This window comes from Haemorhous mexicanus, chromosome 9 (assembly GCF_027477595.1).
Source record: "Haemorhous mexicanus isolate bHaeMex1 chromosome 9, bHaeMex1.pri, whole genome shotgun sequence".
Lineage (NCBI taxonomy): Eukaryota > Metazoa > Chordata > Aves > Passeriformes > Fringillidae > Haemorhous > Haemorhous mexicanus.
The window spans coordinates 23,599,548-23,619,425 of NC_082349.1; the positions used below are offsets into that span (position 1 = coordinate 23,599,548).

Here is a 19,878-nt window from a genome sequence, read left to right on the forward strand (position 1 = left end):
CCTCTGCACTCTGAGGTATCAGCCTGTACTGCCATTCAGGAATGGCCTTCCAGGGGGCCAGGCAGCACGGGCACTCAGCTGCAGACTGTGATCCAACAACAGCATCAAACATAAGAGCAAGTGAAGCAGGTCTAATATGCATAGAGTTTATTTAGTACTTAAATTCTACAGTCAGAATGCAGTTTACTAGCCATTTTAACTTTCAGTTAAGTGTCTAAAAGAAATGACTAAAATTCCATACTTTCAGTACAATGTACATCCAAAGCCAAACCAGGCAATGCCAAGATTCTTGGTTATTTCAAAGTAGCTTATATGCAAGTAGAAAATTATGTCCCATTCTTCAGTTAAAGAAACCATTACACAACTAAAGGTGCACTTATTAGAATAAAAACATTAGTCAATTAATTTTTTACTCACTTTTTGTGAATTAAGAATCCTGTTATTTCCATTGCTTTCAGCACTGCATGTACCTAAACTACTTTTTCCCTCAAGGGAAAAAAACATCAATCTTTAATTCCAGCTAACTAGGACAGCAAGAGTATCACTTAAATTTGACAGCTTCATTTTTGTGATGCAGGTTTGAACTAAGTTTAAACTGCATCATTTGTAGAAAGTCTTTAGGATACAGTTGCCTGCATTGTGCATCTTTAGTATGTAATCAGCTAATTCAACACACTGACCTTGTTTCATTTTCATTATTGCAGTTTACTGGGTGGTGCTAGGACACAGTCATCAAGGTAAACACACAGATGTGCATCTCTCTCTGAATTTACACTTAATAAAGCAATTTATTTTGCACATACAGTCATATAAGAATACCAAGTATTCTTTTTCTCTGTGTACAATTCTTCAGCCAGTGATGTTTTTACCAGAAGCTTAACAACAATTTTGTCCCCAAAGCTGATAAACTCATCACGTAAAAATAATAATAATAGTATGCAAAGGAATTTTTCAAAGACCTTTTAATTTTGTTCCCTGTTTAGAGGCTTGTTTTTTTAACCAGTAGTCTAAAGTAACCCTTTGAGTTCCAAGTTCTGGAAATCCCAGGGCATTGTCACTTAAGGCACATTCTCTTGCAGCTATTGAAACAAGCTGTGCCTGCAGATGCAAGTGAGTGCCCCATCATTAAACAGGATCTAGCTTAAGGCACCCAAAGGGTTAATTATGTTTCTTTTTAACCATATTAAGGCTCCCCATCCAAGCAGTTTTTTTCATTGTGTACAATTTCACAGAAAGTAGCAGCAAGACAGTGCCTTTGTTACTGGATAGCACAAAGCCATGCTATGCTTAAGTTAATTAAACATGATATGGCAGTTTAAGTGTGGTTCTAATCTGGGGGGGGGGGGGGAAACCCAACCAAAATTAAGAACCTCAAGAATAGTTATTAAAAATTTCCATCTCTTTTTTTTTTCCCTAGCATTGTCTCCAGGACAAAGCTGTTTATCTTAAAATATGCTTGCCCTGGAATCTAAATATTGAAATGTATCCACTAGAAGATCTGGATACCTGCTCATCCATCTTAAATCCCAGGCTTCTAAGAAGTACAAGAAGCTGAAAACAAACACTGAATTATTTATTGAAGCACACAGAGCTGTGAATGTGCCCATGTGTTGCTTTTTAAATACAGAATTATTTTTAAAGAGTAGAACTACACTTGTACAGGATAATGAAAAGATATTTTATTTGTAACTAGTTGTGCTTAACTCTTAAGCTGGTAACATTAAGAAAACAGCTACTTATATTCATTATTTGTTAATGAAGCATTTGTAAAAGTTCTCAACATACCACATAGATATGCAAACATATATATATATTTAAACTTAAATTCAGAATGCAGAAATACCTAAAGAAACCACGCTTTGCAGTATCAGACTCATAAATCCAGATATGTAAGCACACATATGTAAAGACACCATACTTCTGCTGAAATTAGCTTATCTTTTATGATTTCCCTCAGGGCAGCATATCCACAAAACACTGCTCTGGTCAGTGTTTTACCTTTTCCCCAGAACTCTTGCTCAGCCATTTGCACACCCCACAGTGTCACTGTAAGATGAAATCTCTACCATTCCAGCAAGAAAGTCATTAGAACAGCTGATTACAGCAGCATTTCTGTGCACTGCAAACCACTGCAGACAGCAAAATAAACCTAGAAACTGGGGGAATTTCATAGAAACTAAATAAAAGGATTAAAAGCACAAGAAAGACAAATGATTCTTTACTTAGGTTTACTTCTATAGCCTATTCCTTGAAGACTTTCTCTTGTCAATACTGCAAAGAAACTGCCTGTTTATCCAGAATATTAATTTAAATGTTTTCCTAATTCTGCACGATAGCAGCTTAATGCCATTTAAAAGAATGAAAAGTTTCAAATCACTGAACTAATTCTAGAAAAAAGCTTTACATTTGAAAAGCCAATTTGAAAATCCAGTTGTAATCGTTACTTTTTTCAAATAAAGCCATTCACAGGCAGATGTTGAATTTTTGTAATAAATAAAGTATACTTTTGTAACTGATTTTTACACGGAGTTTTACCAAAAATCTGACAGATATGACAAATTAGATGTTTTTTAAGAGATTTACATAATTAAAGAACAGAAAAAATATTGATTATTAGATAAATTAAATACTATGCCACCAGTTCTGGAGCAGGGAGCTAAGCGAGCACACTCAGTGACAGCAAAAAGGCAAAAGAATAGAGGCAAAAATAAAAGAAAAAAGGAATGGATGAGAGCTTGTGAAAAAAGATTCAAGTATAGGCCTGAGGTGACAAGATGGAAAGGGAGAAAAAACCCAACACTAACAGAGAAAAGGGGACAGCAAAAGAAGAAGAAACAAAACAAATGGAACCAAAACGAAAGCTTCTGTTACGGTGCCTGTGAGCTCAGGACAGGGTTAAGCAGTATTTCCAATGCAGACAACTATTTTCCTAGTGTTTTTACAGTCAGAACCATTATTAAAATACATTTCCCAAACTGCTGGTGTGTTTTTAAGCCAAGAATATGTACTTTGTTGAACAGCCTTTTAAAGGCATACCCATCTATGGGCATCAGTTAACACAGCAATGTGAAAAACCAACAGAAACCTCCATAAGACTTGTGTTTGACAAACAGGTTTAACAGTGGTTTTAAGCAGCAAGGTATTTTAGTGCCAGTTATTAGCAGTCCTCACACAGTGGGCATTTAGACTGGCCCTGCTGACCTCAGAACTACACCTACCCTTAGACTTATCCTTTATGAAACACAGAGGACTGCAATCTAATTCTACCAGCATGTCGAACTCTCCTACTCCTTGCTCCAGGCCTAAAATTCCTGACAAGAAATTCTACTTCTTGGCAAAATTACTACTGTCATTATTGAATTTATTACTCAATGCTGATGTGTTTACTGCATTATTTTTTAAAACTCGAGAGCCTCTTGCCCTCTCCATGTCATTTATTGTGTCCCTTCCAAGATGAAACCTGACCTTGGATGTTCAATTCCTCACAGGAGAATGTTTCACTTCTGCTGTGCTTCCAACCACAACATGCTTTTCTTCTTTCTTAAAGTGCCTGAACATTACAGTGTTCAACACAATAGTCTGATCCTCCAGAATTGTCAAGGGGGTCACAGAGAAATGGCAGTCAAACTGAAACCAAGTAACTGTTAGGTATCAGGAAACCTGGAAAAACCTGCATTTTTAGGAAACCTGCATTTGCCTGGTCTACAGCTGCACTCTGCATTTAGACCTTTTTTCATTCAGCATTTTGAATAAAATTAACTAGGTTTAAACTTGTCCCTGCTCAATGCTTACTGGTAAACTGCAGTGCACAATTATAGCCCCTTTTCTGCTTTTCCAGTCAGTGCTCCTCCAAAGCAATGACCACTACTGATTTGAAAGTCTCCTATCTGATCAAAGAGTAGGTTGTTTATTGTACACTGAACTGAAGCTTAAGCTTACCAATTTTGTCTTAGCTCACTTTTTTTATTCTTTTTCAAGCATTACAGTAATTATTGCTGCTTTACATGTCTAGAGTTGTTCTGGAAATTATCAGCTTAATAACTAAAGACTAGAAGTGGGCCAAATGCATGTTATGGCAAGTGAGTCATGCTGTCCCCTAAAATTCAGTGTATGGGCAGATATGTCCAGTCTATGGACAAGGAATATGCAGCATCATTCTTCTATGCCCCTTAATAGAAGAGAATAGCAAACCAGAAAGAAACTCCCAGAAACAAAGGTCCACATACTACAGAATTTCACCTGTCAGCATTTACTTGAGTTTCCCCTCTCTGTGCAAATCCTGAAGGAGAAGCAGATGGCAACATGGTCTGATCAGTGCTGGTTTTACACCACAGAAACCACTGACCAGGTTTTCAGTCCAGAGTTACTACAAATGTCTAGGAGCACATTCTGTACCCCAGCAGGGATGACTACCTTTTATCATTGGTCACAGCTATCCAGTGTCAACAGATACAGGGATCTACAATTTCTATCACTCCTACTGAAAAGTTCATCTTTACCTCCACACTCTAGTTCAAGGAACTGCATTTTAAACTGGACTGCTTCCAAAGATGCAACACCACTATAACCATACATTCAATCTGTTAGTAACTACTCTAATTTTTATTTGCAATAAATTTACTTGAAAGTTACTTGAAACACCTGTTTTAAGTTTTCATTTTATATTTAGTCCAAAATATTTCCTATTACTTCACAAATACTACTGCAAATAAGAAAAAGTACTTGCAAAAGATGCTCATCTATCAGTTATTTTTGACATCTCTAGCTTAGAAGGAAACACCCAATTGGATGTTTGACTATTGTGTCATTTAAAATGCATTACCTACCAAACCCAACCCCAAAACATCAGTGCATTTACTGGAAATAATTATTAACATGTATTGAGCAAATGAGTTTACTCCCATATTCATGGTGTTTGTTTAGATGCTAAAAATGATATGCAATTTTCCACGAGAAATGGCTGGTTTTCTTTTTGCAAACCCCAAAGTGCTGTGTCTTAGCTTTTGTAGGAACACTTGGTTTGTTCTAGAACTCACCTGAGGAGCTGGTGGCAGTCCTGTGTCTCCAGGCATTCTGTCAGAGCAGTGAGAATTCAGGAGTGACTTACATTCATGGCTGAAAGGCAACACTCCACCCAGCAGTTCTGTTAGCCCTGCTTTAAGTCAGGAAAGGCTTCCCTCACTGGATTCATTATGCACTAAGGGAGAGTGTAAGGAAGTAGCAGAATACCTTCAGTAACATGTAACATCCTATTTTAGAACCAAATGAGAGATCCCAGCTACACAATGCAAACTTTGAATTTATCATCAATAGGAATGAGGCATAATGAAAAGTAATGTTACAAGTACCAAAAGTATAGTAGGAACTTCAATTTTACATTTAAAAGCTTGGGTTTTAGGCAGAAAAATATGGTCTTATGTGTCATTTACCACTATGAGTAAACATGATATTTTTATAAATCATAATTATTTTCAAATTAACACCAAATTTGCTGTTTAAAACAGTCTGTATTAGCATAAAAGAGGCTGAAATACGTATGTTTTAGAGGAAGCTGGAAAAGCATCACTAAAAAACCTTTCAAATCTTGTAAGACTGATCTACTAAAGAGATCTTTTAACTTCCCCCTATACACATATATAGAAAACACATAATTAAATACATATACACACACAAATTGCCATCAATGTCTGTTCCAAAGTGGTAGAATACTCACTGGCTTTCTCCTTGTCACACTCTTACTATCAGACTAGAAATAAAAAATTAAAAATAAAGCATCCAGTTTCAATCACTTCCTAAACAAGATTTTGTGAACATGAAGGAGGCAACTGTACAGTTCATAAAAGTTTTTAAGAATTGGTCACTATAAACTGGAGGTAGTTTTGAAATATTTTAGCTTGAATTAATTTATGAAATCAGAAGTAACACTAACCTACAAAAAGATTTTAAAAAATGAAATACTCTCCTGTTAGGAAGATTGTTTCTGAGTCATTGAATACATTCTTTAAAAGAAAAAAAAAAGTAGCTTTTTGTTTCTGGTTGCTCCCACTCAGCTTTGCTGAGTAGGCCAAGACACATGCACTTGTTAATCTTGCTCACTGAAGGTGTGCTGATGCTTCTTGAAGTTGTGACAAGGACTGAATGTGACATCCAGTCATTTCCAAGGTCTTTTTCTACTAAAAACAGTTTTTAGAACTTCCTGTAAAGCATTTTTAATTCTAAACTATTGCTTCTGAAACGGTATTATGCAGAAACTGCCCCTCAATTTACCTCAAGACACAATTGCTCCTGAACACCCAGATGTTAATCCAGAGAGAAAAAGATTAGCATGAGCTCTTGCACTTTCAGTTTTAGCAGTATAAAATGTCCCTGGGTAACTTTTACACTGTATCACAGTCACATGGTCTCAATACATACCAGAAAAAACTTCTTTTGTAGATTTTAACCATAGCCATGGAAACCATTGAACATTACTAACACTTAAAATACAAAGATTTAAAAAAGCCCAAAGCAAAGTCCCTCTCAATGAAGCTGCTGGTAAACTGCCATTATTAAAAAAACTAAACCCATTTGTTTCCAGCTCCATTCTAAAAGTAATTAATGAATTTATTCTTGCAAATAAGCATTCCACAGCAATGGGGGAAATTAAAAATCTCTCCATATTTATAGTCTACTATAAATGAAATTAAATTATATGCCATATAACCCTGTAACCACTTTTAGCAAACTTCTCACTGTTATTCTAAATTGTGTGCAACAGGAAAAATAAAAAAAGAGATTCCTCATCTGCTTTTCTTGTTTTTCCTTCACAAAAAGTTAATAAAAATCACAAAATCATGAGGGTTGGAAAAGAGCTCTTAAGATCGAGTCCAACCATCAACCCAACACTGCCAGGTCCACCACTGAGCCATGTCCCTAAGCACCAGATCCAAGTGGTTTTGGAACACTTCCTGGGATGATGATTCCACCACCTCCCTGGGCAGCCTGCTCCAATTCCTGGCTGCAAACAGGATTTGAGGTTCAGTCTCACCAGTGCCAAGTAAAGAGGAAGAACCCCTTCCCTGGTCCTGCTGCCCCTCTTTCTGATCCCAGCCAGGATGCCCTTGGCCTGGAGCATTACTGGGACTGTTGTGACCCAAAGGCAGGACCCAGCCTGTCCAGATCCCTCTGCAGAGCCTTCCTGCCCTCCAGCAGATCAACTCAACCTGGTGTCATCTGCAGACTGGCTGAGGGTGCCCTCGATCCCCTTGTCCAAACCAGCCATAAAGATACTGAACAGGACTGGCCCCAACAGTGAGCCCAGGGGACACCACTGGTGGCCAGCCAGCAGCAGGATGTGACTCAGTCACCACCACTCTCTGTGCCCAGCCATCCAGCCAGTTTTTTAGCCATCAAACAGTGCACCTGTCCAAGCCACAGGCTCCTGTCTTCTCAGACAGGAGAGAAACAGTGTCCAAGGCTTTGCTGAAGCCCAGGCAGAACACATCCACAGCCTCCACCTCATCCACCAGGGAGGTCACCATTCATAGTAGATCAGGTTGGTCAGGCAGAACCTGCCTTTCACAAAGCCATGCTGGCTGGGCCTGATGCCTGGCTGTCCTGCATGTGCTGTGTGATCCAGATGTTCCATAACCCTCCCTGGCACTGAGGTCAGGCTGACAGGCCTGCGGCTTCCTGGATCCTCCTTCTGGCTCTTCTGCTCAATGGGTGCCACACTGGCCAACCTCCAGTCATCTGGAGACCTCCCTGGTTAGCCAGGATTGATGATAAATGGTGGAGAGCAGCTTGGGTGGATTCCATCAGACCCCAGGGACCTTTGAATACTTTAAGTGGAGAAGTAGGTCACTGTTTCCTCCTGAATTACAGGGCCCTCATTTTGTTCCTTGTCTGTCTTCCCAAGGACAGCTGATCTGACTATTAAAGACTGAGGCAAAGAAGTCATCAAGTACCTCAGCCTTCTTCCCATCCTTTGTGGCAATGCTTCCCCTCACATGCAATCAAGGATGGAGACTCTCTCCTAGGTTCTCCTTTTGCTGCTGATGTGTTTGTACATAGATACATTTGTTATCTATTTCAGCAGTGGACAAATTATTTCTAGCTGGGGTTCCACTTTTCTAACCTTCCTGCGTAACCTAACAACATCCTTGTAGTCCTCCAGAGCATCCTGCCCCTTCTTCCAAAGGTCTTTTTTCCCTGAGTTCCAGTGACAGCTCCCTGTTCAACCAGGCCAGTCTTCTTCCGCACTGGCTCATCCTTCAGCACATGGGACAGCCTGTTCCTCCATCTTGAAGATCCTTGAACAATGTTCAGCCTTCCTGGACCCCTTTTCATTCAGGACTGTTTGCAAGGGGACTTTCTCAGCCCTAAAAGGCCAAGGTCTGAACTCTGGGGATCCTCAGCTTCCTCTACACCCTCCTCGATGACTCCAAGGTGGTGCTCAGGGCTCTGGAGGTGATCCACCTGCTTCCTGCCACTGCTGGTCTCTGCTGCTGCTGAAGCCCTGGGGGACAGGAAGCTGGACATCCTGCAGTACAAGCCTGCACCTGTGGCTGATGAAGGCAGCACTTCCTGAGCAGGTGCTGGGTCTGCTGCTGCAGCAGGGGTACCTGCAGCAGAGGAACTCTAAAGTCCACGAGGAGCTGGACAACACTGTGGCCCTCTTCACTTACCCTGCTGAGGAGCTGGATATGGCCAAGCCGGTGTCTGAGCTGACTCCAGCCCTGGTGGAGAGCAAGAGCAGGGTCCAGCATGCTGACACAAAGTGTTTGCTGAGATGGTGTCTTCCTTGGGCCCAGGCAAAACCACCCTTCTCCTCAAGGCAGTGGATGCTGTGGAGCTTGAGGACAACAGGGATGGGGTGATTCATGTGGTGCAGGCCAGGCTAGCCAGGAAGACTTTGGTGAAGCTCAGAGACTAAGGGTTTGTGAAGTACACTGTGGTCCTGCCATCATCCCATCATAACAGGGGGTCCTGTTCAGCCCTGGGACAGATCCAGAGTGGCTGGTGCTGGCACACAGGAATCAGAGCACAGTTCCTGTGGTTATCACACAAGGGATGATGCTCTCTGGAGCTCCAGCTCCCACAGAGCCCAGACTGGTCAGGGAATGAAGTCCAACTAGAGTTTTGAATGCATTATAGGAAGAAATCAACTGCCTTGGGAAAAGGAGGGTGCCGGATACAAGGAAGGTGGCTGAGGAGTGGAGATGCCTTTCTGAAGGAGCAGGGCTGCCAGCTGTGCCGCAGGACTCTGAAGGGTAATGTGACTGCACTGCCAGCCATTACCAGGAGTGTCTGAATGCACAGTGTGCTGCTGCATGGTCCCAAGTCCCAGGGTGACAGCGGTGACGTGTGGCTGCCACCTCCAATGGCAGGGGGATCGCGGGCTCCTGACAGTTTGACACCAGAGACGCCAGCACTGAGTTTCTCTGTTAGATTTGCATGAGACTGAAGTTCTGTTCAACCTTACAAACACCTTAGTGAGAAGCTCTAGTCAGAGATGCTTGAAGTGCCACCACTTCCTGTAACATTCTGATATGTATACAATATGCCATGAGCTAATAAAGTCTGTTTGGCTGGGAGTTCCCAGGGTGAAGTCTGTTGCCAGCAATGGACCCACTGGGAAGAGCAGATGCCTAAAAAACTTAAATCAAATCCAAAGTGAAGTTTCGAAGGACGTCCAAAGCTCCCGTGTCAAAGCCGCAGATATCCAACATGCCTCTGTCGTCCGGGTCCGCGATCGAAAAACCGTGGGAGGTCATACCACAAACAACCAGCTTAGCAGGAATGCCCATTTTCTAGAGGAAGGAGGGCAAAACATATCAGAAAACACATCTAGAGTAAAACATGTGCACATATGCAGTAACTTAAATATGCCAGAGGGCCAAATCTCACTTGCATAAGTCACTGTCTGAAGAGCTGTACTGACAGAAACAAGCAATGCCAGAATCAGACCTGCAGGATGCCTGTCAGCACTGGAATGGCAGCTAACCTCAACTAAGGAAACCAAATTAAAGACTTTTGGTATCCATTCCAACAGGGTGGAAACTATGTAATGATTCAAGTCCACACACCCAAGCCTGACAAACATATTTTTGGTAATGTAAAAAATAGTTTATTTAAAGCACAAAGGATGATTTGCTGAATAAATAAGCAATGTGCTTGGAGAAGGTATTTTTCTCCATTCTACTGTAAAATTATGAAGCTGTACAGATTAGAGCAGTCCCTTTAAAACACAATAGACTTTCTTCCCAAGATACTGTCACCTTATCCTCCTGACACCTGTCCTCATTAATTCATTGAAACATTTTGACATCTACTACAGACATTAAAGGTGAATTTAGTTCGGAGAGTCAAACATCATTCTGTAACAACTATAAAAACTTATACTATGAATTATATATAGGATGTAGAAATTCATGCAGTCCCTGAGTAACAAAATTTCATGAACATTGGAGCACACCAAGCAGGGCAGGCTAATTACAAATCCTTCTAGCAATTCTGTGGTTTTAAATACACACAATTAGTGCAATATGTGCACTAATTCTGCCTAACTGCAGGACTGATAAGTTTTCAACAATATATAATTATTTACTGAAGAAAGCCACAACCAGTCCAATCTCTAAAAGATTTTTAGAGCTGGTACTTACTTCGTACAATATTTATTAATCATAAATAGTCAGAAGCATATTTACCTCTCTGTAATCTCTAAGGGCCATTGCAGGAGGAGCATTCCCAGCAAAGGTCTCGTTATCAGTAAATACAATGAAGACATCAGCAGCTGTATGAGTCTTTTGAGCCCATATCATTGGAAGGGAACAATCAGTGGTACCCACTGGAATCTTATTGAGGAAAAAAAAATATATATATGGAACACATTAATACAGAAATTAACAAATCTTGGAAAAACTCCTTTTGATGTAACCTTCAAGTTTTACTACGTGTTACTACACAAAGAGGCTTTTTTGTTAAACCTGTTCATTTCATCTCAGTTTGTCCAGGATTTTTTTTTTGTTTGAATTTTTTAAAATATTTTTTTCAAGCTAACTCATTGTGACATAGCACTGACATTCTAAATTGCAATGTTTAATATCCAGCAAATGAAATAATGACGTTTACTGGGCTTTCTCTAAATAAAATGCACCCAAAAAATCCAACATTGTACTACAGCTATACAGCTACACAAGGTAGTAGGATTGATTACAAAGAAAATACAGTGTAACTGCTGAGACTTTTTTTTTTACATACTTCATACATTTTCACTAAAACTTGAGGTAAGGTCATGTCAGCTGTCACTGGACACGGGACCATTTCATGTGAAAAGGCAACAATTTGGGAATCCTTCTCAGTCCGTGCTACAACCTGAGAAAGAGAGAGAAACAAGTGAAAATAATTCAGTTACATTATTCTGAATTTTTAATGTCTGAATTGAGCCATTCCCTACCAACACACAGCATGACAAATGCTTTTGTATTTAAATCATCATGGCTGCTCATAAACAGTAATGGTTTATTCTACACTTTAAATATTCTGTAAATAAACACTGCAAAAAGAGCTGAACAACTGCTCTAATTACTGTAACTAAAGATACTTCCATTTTCTTCCCTCTCCTCTGACATAAAACCTTGAACATTTTTAAGGGCCAACAAAAGTTCAATTTCTCTGCAATAAAAGAATACAACACAAGAAGCTTTAGAATACTAAACTGAGGGGAAAGCAATTGTGAATAAAAGCCACATTGACAACTCAAACAGACATAAGAATTATCCCAATATTTCTTAATCTAATCTGTATATTTCTATGGATGCTTCTGAAAAAATTTCAAATGTGTAAGATAAAGTTATCCTTTTTTAATTATAGTAAGCCATTTTATTATGGCTAAGATAAGTGGAAAAGCTGCCCTGACCACTTTGATTTACAACAGAAACCAACTTCTTCCAACTGATGTTTCTGAATATGGCTGCTAGGAACTTTCAGCAATGAGGCACAAGGTCACACCTTCTGTACCCAAAAAATATTATATGTAAAATTTCTCTTGATTCCTAACCAGCTTTAGAGCACCTTTCTATTAAATAAGCAATTCAAGCTGAAAACAGTTATTTATAAGAGAAATGGAAAGCCTCACCATACACATTACTGCTGCAACTGTGCTGGCATTGAGCACACTGCCCAAAACCTTTTGTGTCATTGATGCACTAACATCAACTGCAATTACAATGCGTTTTCCTGTTGGTTCCACTGTCTGAAAGAATAAAAGACAAAAATATAATACGTACACATAATTTATATATTAATTTCTTCTTCTGCTTTCACTCCTAAAGAGGGCATTTTTTCCTCTTTCTGGGTAACATCAGGACAGTGCTGTTACCAAAGTTTCAGAATTGTTACCCACCCCAGGATCTGTTCTTGATAAGCTTTCAGAAAATACAGAACTCTTAGAAAGCTTAACAAATTGAAGAACTATTATTACCTTGAAAGCTTTGTAAAATGAGGCATCCAAAGCTTCTAAAATGTCTCCATCAGGACGCCACCAAAGTTTCCCTCTGTTTCCATGTCCAGTTTTATAGGTTTCTAATGCAACCAAAATATGCAAGGGATGTATTCTACCCTACAGGTAGAAAACAAAAATAAGACATGAACAATTAATCTCCTTAAAAAAAGTAACAAACAAAAAATAAATGAAAATAAGTTCCTACTACAAAATATCTCAGGTTTAGTATATGGTTACTTTAAATTTGTTAAACTTAAAGAGTTCATGCAGTCTTTACATAGATGTTGGATGAACTGATACTTGTGGGTTACTGATAATGGATCTCACTCCTTCTCAAGAATCCTCTAGTTAACACCAAATGGGATGCCATCACCAGAATTTTGGTAAAATTTTGGAGCTCTATGATTGTCCAATGCTATTTTCCATCACAGGCTTACAGTAAAAGAAAGTCTCTGCCCCGCTGAAGAGAAAGGAGCTGAGCAAGGAAAAGAACCAACTTAAAACTAGCTTTACACAAGACATAGTAACACTGAACAATAAATTATTTTTGTAACATAGCATTCATTTTTCTCATGCAATAAAACACTCCACACAATTTTTTTTCTTTCCATATATAAACTTAATTTATATGACCATATCAACATTTTATTATCTCTATCCAAAAGGGGTGTTTCAGTCCTTAGTCACTGCCAGCATCAAAACTCAGTAAATCTGAATGCTTGTGCATGGTCTATCTTCCACCAAGGTATTGCACCATGATCGTTGCTCTCCCTTCTCTAGGAAGGAACCAGAGAAAAGGAATTACAATAGGATGGGGAAAAAAAGAACTTTTGTTGTTGTGCTCAATTGAGCTCTGGTGCTGAAGAATTTCACTGTCCTGATTTTCATCTTCCCAGCTCACATAACTGCTGCTCAAGACACTCGTCCTCTCGACCTCTGACTAAATCCTTGAAAATTTTATTCTCTCTTTGGGGAACCCTTTTTTCCCTCTTACTTTCCTACCACTTTGATGGACAATAAAGCAATCAGAAAAGAGGAAAGTCTCCTTGCCCATCTTGTTTTTCCCCTCCACTGATATGCTGTTTTCTTAACTCACTTAAAAATTATAATACTCAGAAGAAATTGATGAACCCAACTAGCAAAGCTTGCCACAGCCCTCATTTAAGAGAAGGACCAATAGCTGCCAATACACTTATTTTATCAGAATGTTTCAGAAAGCAGGTGGGGAATCATATGAGAAATCATTAACAGAATTTTTAAAATAAAGTTGCAGGCATTAAACTGCAGTTTTTAAATAGAATACACTAAACATTAAAAATTATAATCCACAGAGGTTGGCACTGATTATAAAGTTCTTACCTTTTTTAGCAGTTTCTCATTCCTCAGTTTTTCACATACTATTGCCACTTCTGAACCTCGTGGTTCAAGCACTGAATTTGCTGCGAGCTTTCCTAAATTTCTCAACAACACAGAAATAGGCATCTCCTTGAGTAATGCCTTCCAAACCTACGATGAAAGAGAAGGGAAACATAGAAAGATGAGATTGTCAAAGTACAAGAACTGTTATCTGTACATCGAATAAGTGCATTTTAAAATAAATGTACAAATTACATTAAGATTTTAATTATTTTAAATTAACTATTCGAGTAAAGGACTTGAAAAACAGTGTAAGGGCTATTTTAAAAAGAAATCTAGACCTAAGACTCTGAACAGCATTATTCACTGTAGAGAATTCATACTTCTATGGAGAATTTGACTAAGGAAGTGTACCTACCTCTTTAGATTTCAGATGGTTTGTCAGGAGATGCTCTCTAACTAGACCATACTCCTCTATCAAATGAATAACTTCCAACTCATCTTTTGTGCGTTTGACTTTCTCCACAGCCTCCAGATACTTCAAGAGTTTTTCAGTCTCAGCAGAAACTGCTTTCTCTTTATAAGCTTCTTGGACATCTTTCCACCCCTTGGTAATATACTTAGTGACTATAGCAATTCCTGATGGAAAAGAAAACCATTTCTCAAGCAGGATTACCATCTGTATACTGACATTTATCATTCTAGCATGCAAATGAATTAGCAGGTTTCATTCTGAGACCTGCCAAACACCTACTGAAAAGGTCAGCCACACACAATTTAGAGCAGTACTTTTGATTACTGTGTCCATCTCCTTAGAAGTAAGGAGCTTTATGTATTTGCTACATTGCCCAGAGAAGCTGTGGATGCCCCATCTTTCCAAGTGCTCAAGGCCAGGCTGGATGGAGCTCTGAACAGCCTGGGCTAGTGGAAGGTGTCTCTGCCCATGGCAGAGGGGTGGGATCTGGATCATCTTTATGGTCCCTCCCAGCCCAAACCATTCTATTATTTTAACATTTGAAGTCAACAGATCTTCCCACATAACAAAAAAAGTGTTATTTCATCATTTGTAAGCAAACGGGAACAAATGAGGGAGTTGTGTTATTTTGTCTCCTCTTGGCATAGGGAAGAAAAGAAGGAACAAACCCTGTTTACCTTGAAGATAAACAGGTCTGGTTTTTGATATGATCACCCCCATTTTTAAGATGCAATTTACAGGATATCCTCCCTAAGAATTCATCTACAATGGAACTTGGGTTTCCAAAACACTTCCACAGTAAATATAAAAGGTTTAAAACACAGTATTTTCAGGTAAATAAAAATTTATTACCTTCACTGGCAGGTTTTAGGTGGGACAACCTCAGAAGATCTTTATGAGACCAACCACTTCTTTGCTTATATTTTGTAACTGCTAAAGCAAGAGCCATGCCATTCTTTCCATTGTACCAATCTGCAACAGCTTTCCTCAGAGCACGGCCCCACATGCCACATTTCATGCCCTCCTTCAGATCTTTTTTAAACTGGATGAAAGTAAAGAGATGGGTTGGTATGCAACACACCTCGGGGACAGCTTTAAACGCCGCTTGTTTTGTTTTGGCATCAGAGCACTGCGAGCAAACGGCGAGGGCAAAGAGCAGGGGCTCCTGTTTTGCTGCTCTGCCCTCTTGACTAAAGGCTTTGATTTCTTCCACAACTTCGCAGCCTCTGCCCTCTTCAATCAGCCTTAGCAAAGCTTCTGCATTCTCAAAGCCCAGCTTCTGCTCCTTGACGTGGTAAGTGCTGCCCTCGGAGCCGAAGCACAGGAAGTGCTGCAGCCGGGCGCTGTCGGTGAGGTGCCAGCCGGCACCGCTGGCACCGCCGGGCTCCGGTGCCTCGCTCGGGGGCTGCGCTCGGCTCTCCTCTGCCTCCATCCTTCACACTCCCAGGGCTCTGCTGCAAGAACAACGCCCTTTATTAACAACCACGGTTGACTACTCTTTTAGCAAAGTAAATATGTGTTGTCTATAGGCTTGTCATCTGAAGTTTTCTTTCATGAATTTAATCACAGTGTACTCCAAGTGTGCGGTAATACACATCATTTAGAGAAAAAGAAACAAAAAACTCTCTAAGTTATAACTTATTTCTTTAAAACCAACTCAGAAACTACTTAACCCCACTAAGTGGCACACAAAAACCATCTGGTGTTATAGCCTTTTGGCACTAATATATTACATCACTTTCTTGGGTAGATTTTTATATTGCGGACTAAATGGCTCAAAATTCAGATCTTGCCCTGCTCTATTTTTCTTAAGAATTGCTAATACTGACCAACTGAAGAAAAATGAGGCTAAAATGAACAACTAAGTTATGGAAAAACAGTTTAGTTGGAAGCCTTGGCAAGAGTTTATATATGGTAGGTGTCAGTGAGGCTTAGACAACAGCTTTTTAACAACTGAGCAGCTCAAGAATAAATTATCTTTGCTACAGGCTCAAAGAGTTTGCTGCTCCAAGTGAGACCCAAAAAACCAGAGACATAACAGATTCTGTACTGCTTTACAATTGAAGGCAAGGAGCAAAAATCAGCACAAAAATTCAGTCATTCAGGTCTTTCTATTTATACACTCCTGAGCCGCAAGAGAGCTGTAATATTTGTAGGGCAACACCACTGCTCTTACTTGGAGAACATCCAGCACAGCAAAAATCAAGCCATGACATTTAAAAAGAAATAAATGCCAGTGAAATGAAATTAGCAGGGTAAAGGTAAGAAAATTCCTCATGACCACTACCTCCAAAACATTAATAGCACAACAATAAATTTAGTTCACTCAGCTCTCACGAAACAAGAAAATTCCACTGAGCAGCACCAAGAGCTCCTACTGTAAACCAAAAAGGCAGAACCAATAATCCACTCCATCAAAATGCATATAAACATTAAAATACAGGGACTAAAGTGTGAGCCCACATAAATGACATTTCAAAGATTTTCAATTTCCAAGAATTGCAGATATCTACTTTTGACTTTTTTTGCTTGTTCAGATAGTGAAAACAAAAGCCATTTTGCTCAATTTACCAAGCTAAGTTAGCACAAACAATTGTCACTAATGTAGACATAGGGCTCCCCCACTCCCAGTTTCAGTAAGTAACACTGATTTACAAACAACTTCCCTACTTCTTTGACAGGAAATTTCCCTTTTTCTGCAAGCAATTAGAAATGCACCTTCCCTCTGATTTTGCATATCTGCACTAATCTGCACCCAGAATTAAACAGCAATCATCAGTGCTCCCACTACATTCTACAAACAGATAAAATTATAAAAATAGAAGCCACATGGTAGCACCTGGTTTAAGAAAGCAGGTTTCACTGAAAATTAATAAGAAATATTTTCATTGTATTAATAAGAGCATCAGTGCTCATCTAAAATGATATATTCTAACCATGTTTCATGGCAAACCTATTTAAATACACATCATGGTTGAACTGTTTTTTTCCCTGACATCTGAAGCATGCAAATACACTGAAAATAACAAGGGTGATATTCCCCATGCATGAATACCAGATCAGGACCTTCTCATGTCTAAAGACATTTTATTTCAATCCAGTTCCATTAGCTCATTTCATTACACAGTCAATAATGTTTCATAATAAACACAGAAAACCCAAACAAAAAATCCTGAAATCACAGTAAGCACCCTTTTAGTTATCAGAAAAAAAAAAATACATGAAAGACTGAGAAACACCATTATCTTAAAGGAAAAATAAGAATGGGAAGCATAAAGGATCACCCATGGACATGAAGATCTCAATGTATATCACATACTGAGAATGATTTCTTGCTGTAGCTTTCATAGAGGGAAAATTGTAGAGGATATTTGTAGAAGGAAAACTCTTATGGATATTAACAATGGATAATTTTTATGTTTACTTTTGTATGGACCAGGCTATTCGTGGACTCACAATACTGAGAAGAGGCATATACCTGCATCCATATGCTTCTGACACAAACCCATAGTAGAAAAGATAGTTGCAAATAGTTTTTCTGACACTTAGCTTCTTAATTTGCTTTCTTAGGAATATGCTATAAGCTACAAAGCCAGATTCTGCTACAATTTATGACAACTGTCTAACACAAATTGTAAATTCTTGAAAATAAACCTGTATTTTAAAAATTATTTATGAAATCAACAATAGCTGATGCAAACCACCAATCTCACTACTAAACAGCCACAGCAAAACATCAGATTTACACTTCACCAGCAGATACTGGAAAAGCACTTATTCATAGTTGAGCTGCTCAAGTCATTTTGGCCATTTCTAACGCTGTATCACATCTCAGCCTCACAAGTTCCCAAAGTGATTCCCTCTCCTCTGCCTAGACCTAAAGCTTATTTTTTCATTTAACACCTGTACAACAGAGATATCGTTCACCCTAACAGGTGGATAAATGCAGATGCTCACTTAACATATGCTGTACTACAAGCCTACTTGTACTTCACCTGCTGAGCTGCAGCAGGGAACTTGAATTTAAAACACCTGTGGAGGATTTATCAACAATATTCTGGCTCCACGAGCACTTTCAATTTCTGAACTATAGGAATGCAAACAGCAATTCCCAGACTTAAAAGTCCCAGACTAAGAGTTCTACAACAAAAATTGCTAAACTAAACTCCATAGCTGTTCACCATTATTAATGAAAGAGAAAACTCACTGTATTTTAGCCAGCATATAAATTTGTAAGTAAAATATGACTTTGACTGCTCTGAAATAGTCTATACACCAGTTACACCGTGAGAAGGCAATATTTTTATGTTGCTGTACCATAACATGATTCAGTTAAGTTGACATTTGTTAATTCCGATGACTTTTCCAAATTGTCCTAGCTTTCCTAAGAAATAAAATGTCTGACAAGTTTCATGGATGGATGAATAAAATTACAGAAAGTATAAAGCTTTAACAGAACTACAGCTTCTAATTTAAGTTCTTAAGTTTAACTACTACATTAACAACTAATGACACTTTGTAGCAAAATCTTACAGAATTAAACTTTGAAAAAGTCAGATCTTTTGTGGCAAAAACATTAACATTTTTAAGACAACTTCTCAAATTGCCTTTGAATACTTCAAAACCACATTTACTTCAATCTACGAGGAACTGCATTCTGCTTCTCTGCTCTCTATATTCTGCATAAGCATTAACCTGCAGACTATAGGGAATGCCTTCTAGTTAATTGAGCAGAGACAGCACTATCATCACATTGAGTTACGCTGCTGTAACAAAACAGGCTTGTGCTACAGCTCTGACCACATAGTTCTCATACTTCAGAAAATAAGCACCTCTATGTTAACTGGGATGCAAGAGAACACTTCCCAAATCCCCAGTGGAGCGGTGGACGACAGCAGCACGGCAGCTATCCCATTATATGAACCACATACCAGCCCACGCATTTCTACTGCAGAATTTGCAAGAGTCTGTCTGCTTTAAAAACTGTACTGACAGGGGGGCAAAGGCAGCTTAGCTGACGTAGGGCCGATTTAGGAGATAGAAGCACCTAAAGCGGATACCCGGAGAGCTGCGATCGCAGCTGTCAGTCTCCATAAAGGCGATAAACACGCGTGACGGGGAGGGCGCGTAACGCCACAGATCCGCCCGGGAACGCCCCGCGGGCCCCTCACGCCCCGGGGCTCTCCAGAGCTGTCCCCCCCCGGCCTCTCCACATTCCCCACGCATCCCTGCGGCCGGCCCAGGGACCCCGCATCCCTGAAGCCCGGGAAGCGCCACTTGCCTGCGAGGCCGCGGCCCGGGCGGGGCCGGGCGATGCCGCAGCGCCGGGGGCCGCGGGCCGATGGGCCGGGGAGGCACCGGGGACACCGAGCGGCGGCCGGGTCGCTCCGGGCGCGCGGGGGGCGGGCAGGGCCGTCCGGCTCCGGCCGCCAGAGATCCGCGTCTCCCGCTCCGGCCCCGCCCGCCGCGCCCCGACAGCATCGCCGGGACCCGGATGGGGCCGCGCCCCCCGCGCGGTGCCCGGATGGAGCCATGGTCGGGGGCAGCCCCGCACCCCGCCGCG

At 40.1% G+C, this 19,878-nt stretch overlaps 1 protein-coding gene across 3 annotated transcripts; it reads right to left on the minus strand.

Moving 5' to 3' along the window:
- Positions 1 to 132: 132 nt before the first annotated feature.
- On the minus strand, positions 133 to 19,714 carry RO60 (Ro60, Y RNA binding protein). 3 transcript variants are annotated; one of them, XM_059854489.1, is made up of 9 exons: positions 19,597 to 19,714; positions 15,168 to 15,769; positions 14,259 to 14,479; positions 13,844 to 13,990; positions 12,464 to 12,601; positions 12,119 to 12,235; positions 11,242 to 11,355; positions 10,689 to 10,835; positions 133 to 9,791 (listed from the first exon to the last, which is right to left on the minus strand). In XM_059854489.1, the coding sequence occupies exons 2-9, from the start codon at positions 15,745 to 15,747 to the stop codon at positions 9,639 to 9,641; spliced, it is 1,617 nt and encodes a 538-aa protein (XP_059710472.1). In that variant the 5' UTR covers positions 15,748 to 15,769; positions 19,597 to 19,714; the 3' UTR covers positions 133 to 9,638. The 3 variants fall into 3 exon arrangements, 2 of the variants coding, with proteins under 2 accessions (XP_059710472.1, XP_059710473.1); XR_009487521.1 differs by having other exon boundaries at positions 9,653 to 9,791; positions 11,249 to 11,355; XM_059854490.1 differs by lacking the exon at positions 19,597 to 19,714 and having other exon boundaries at positions 15,397 to 15,536.
- Positions 19,715 to 19,878: the final 164 nt, after the last annotated feature.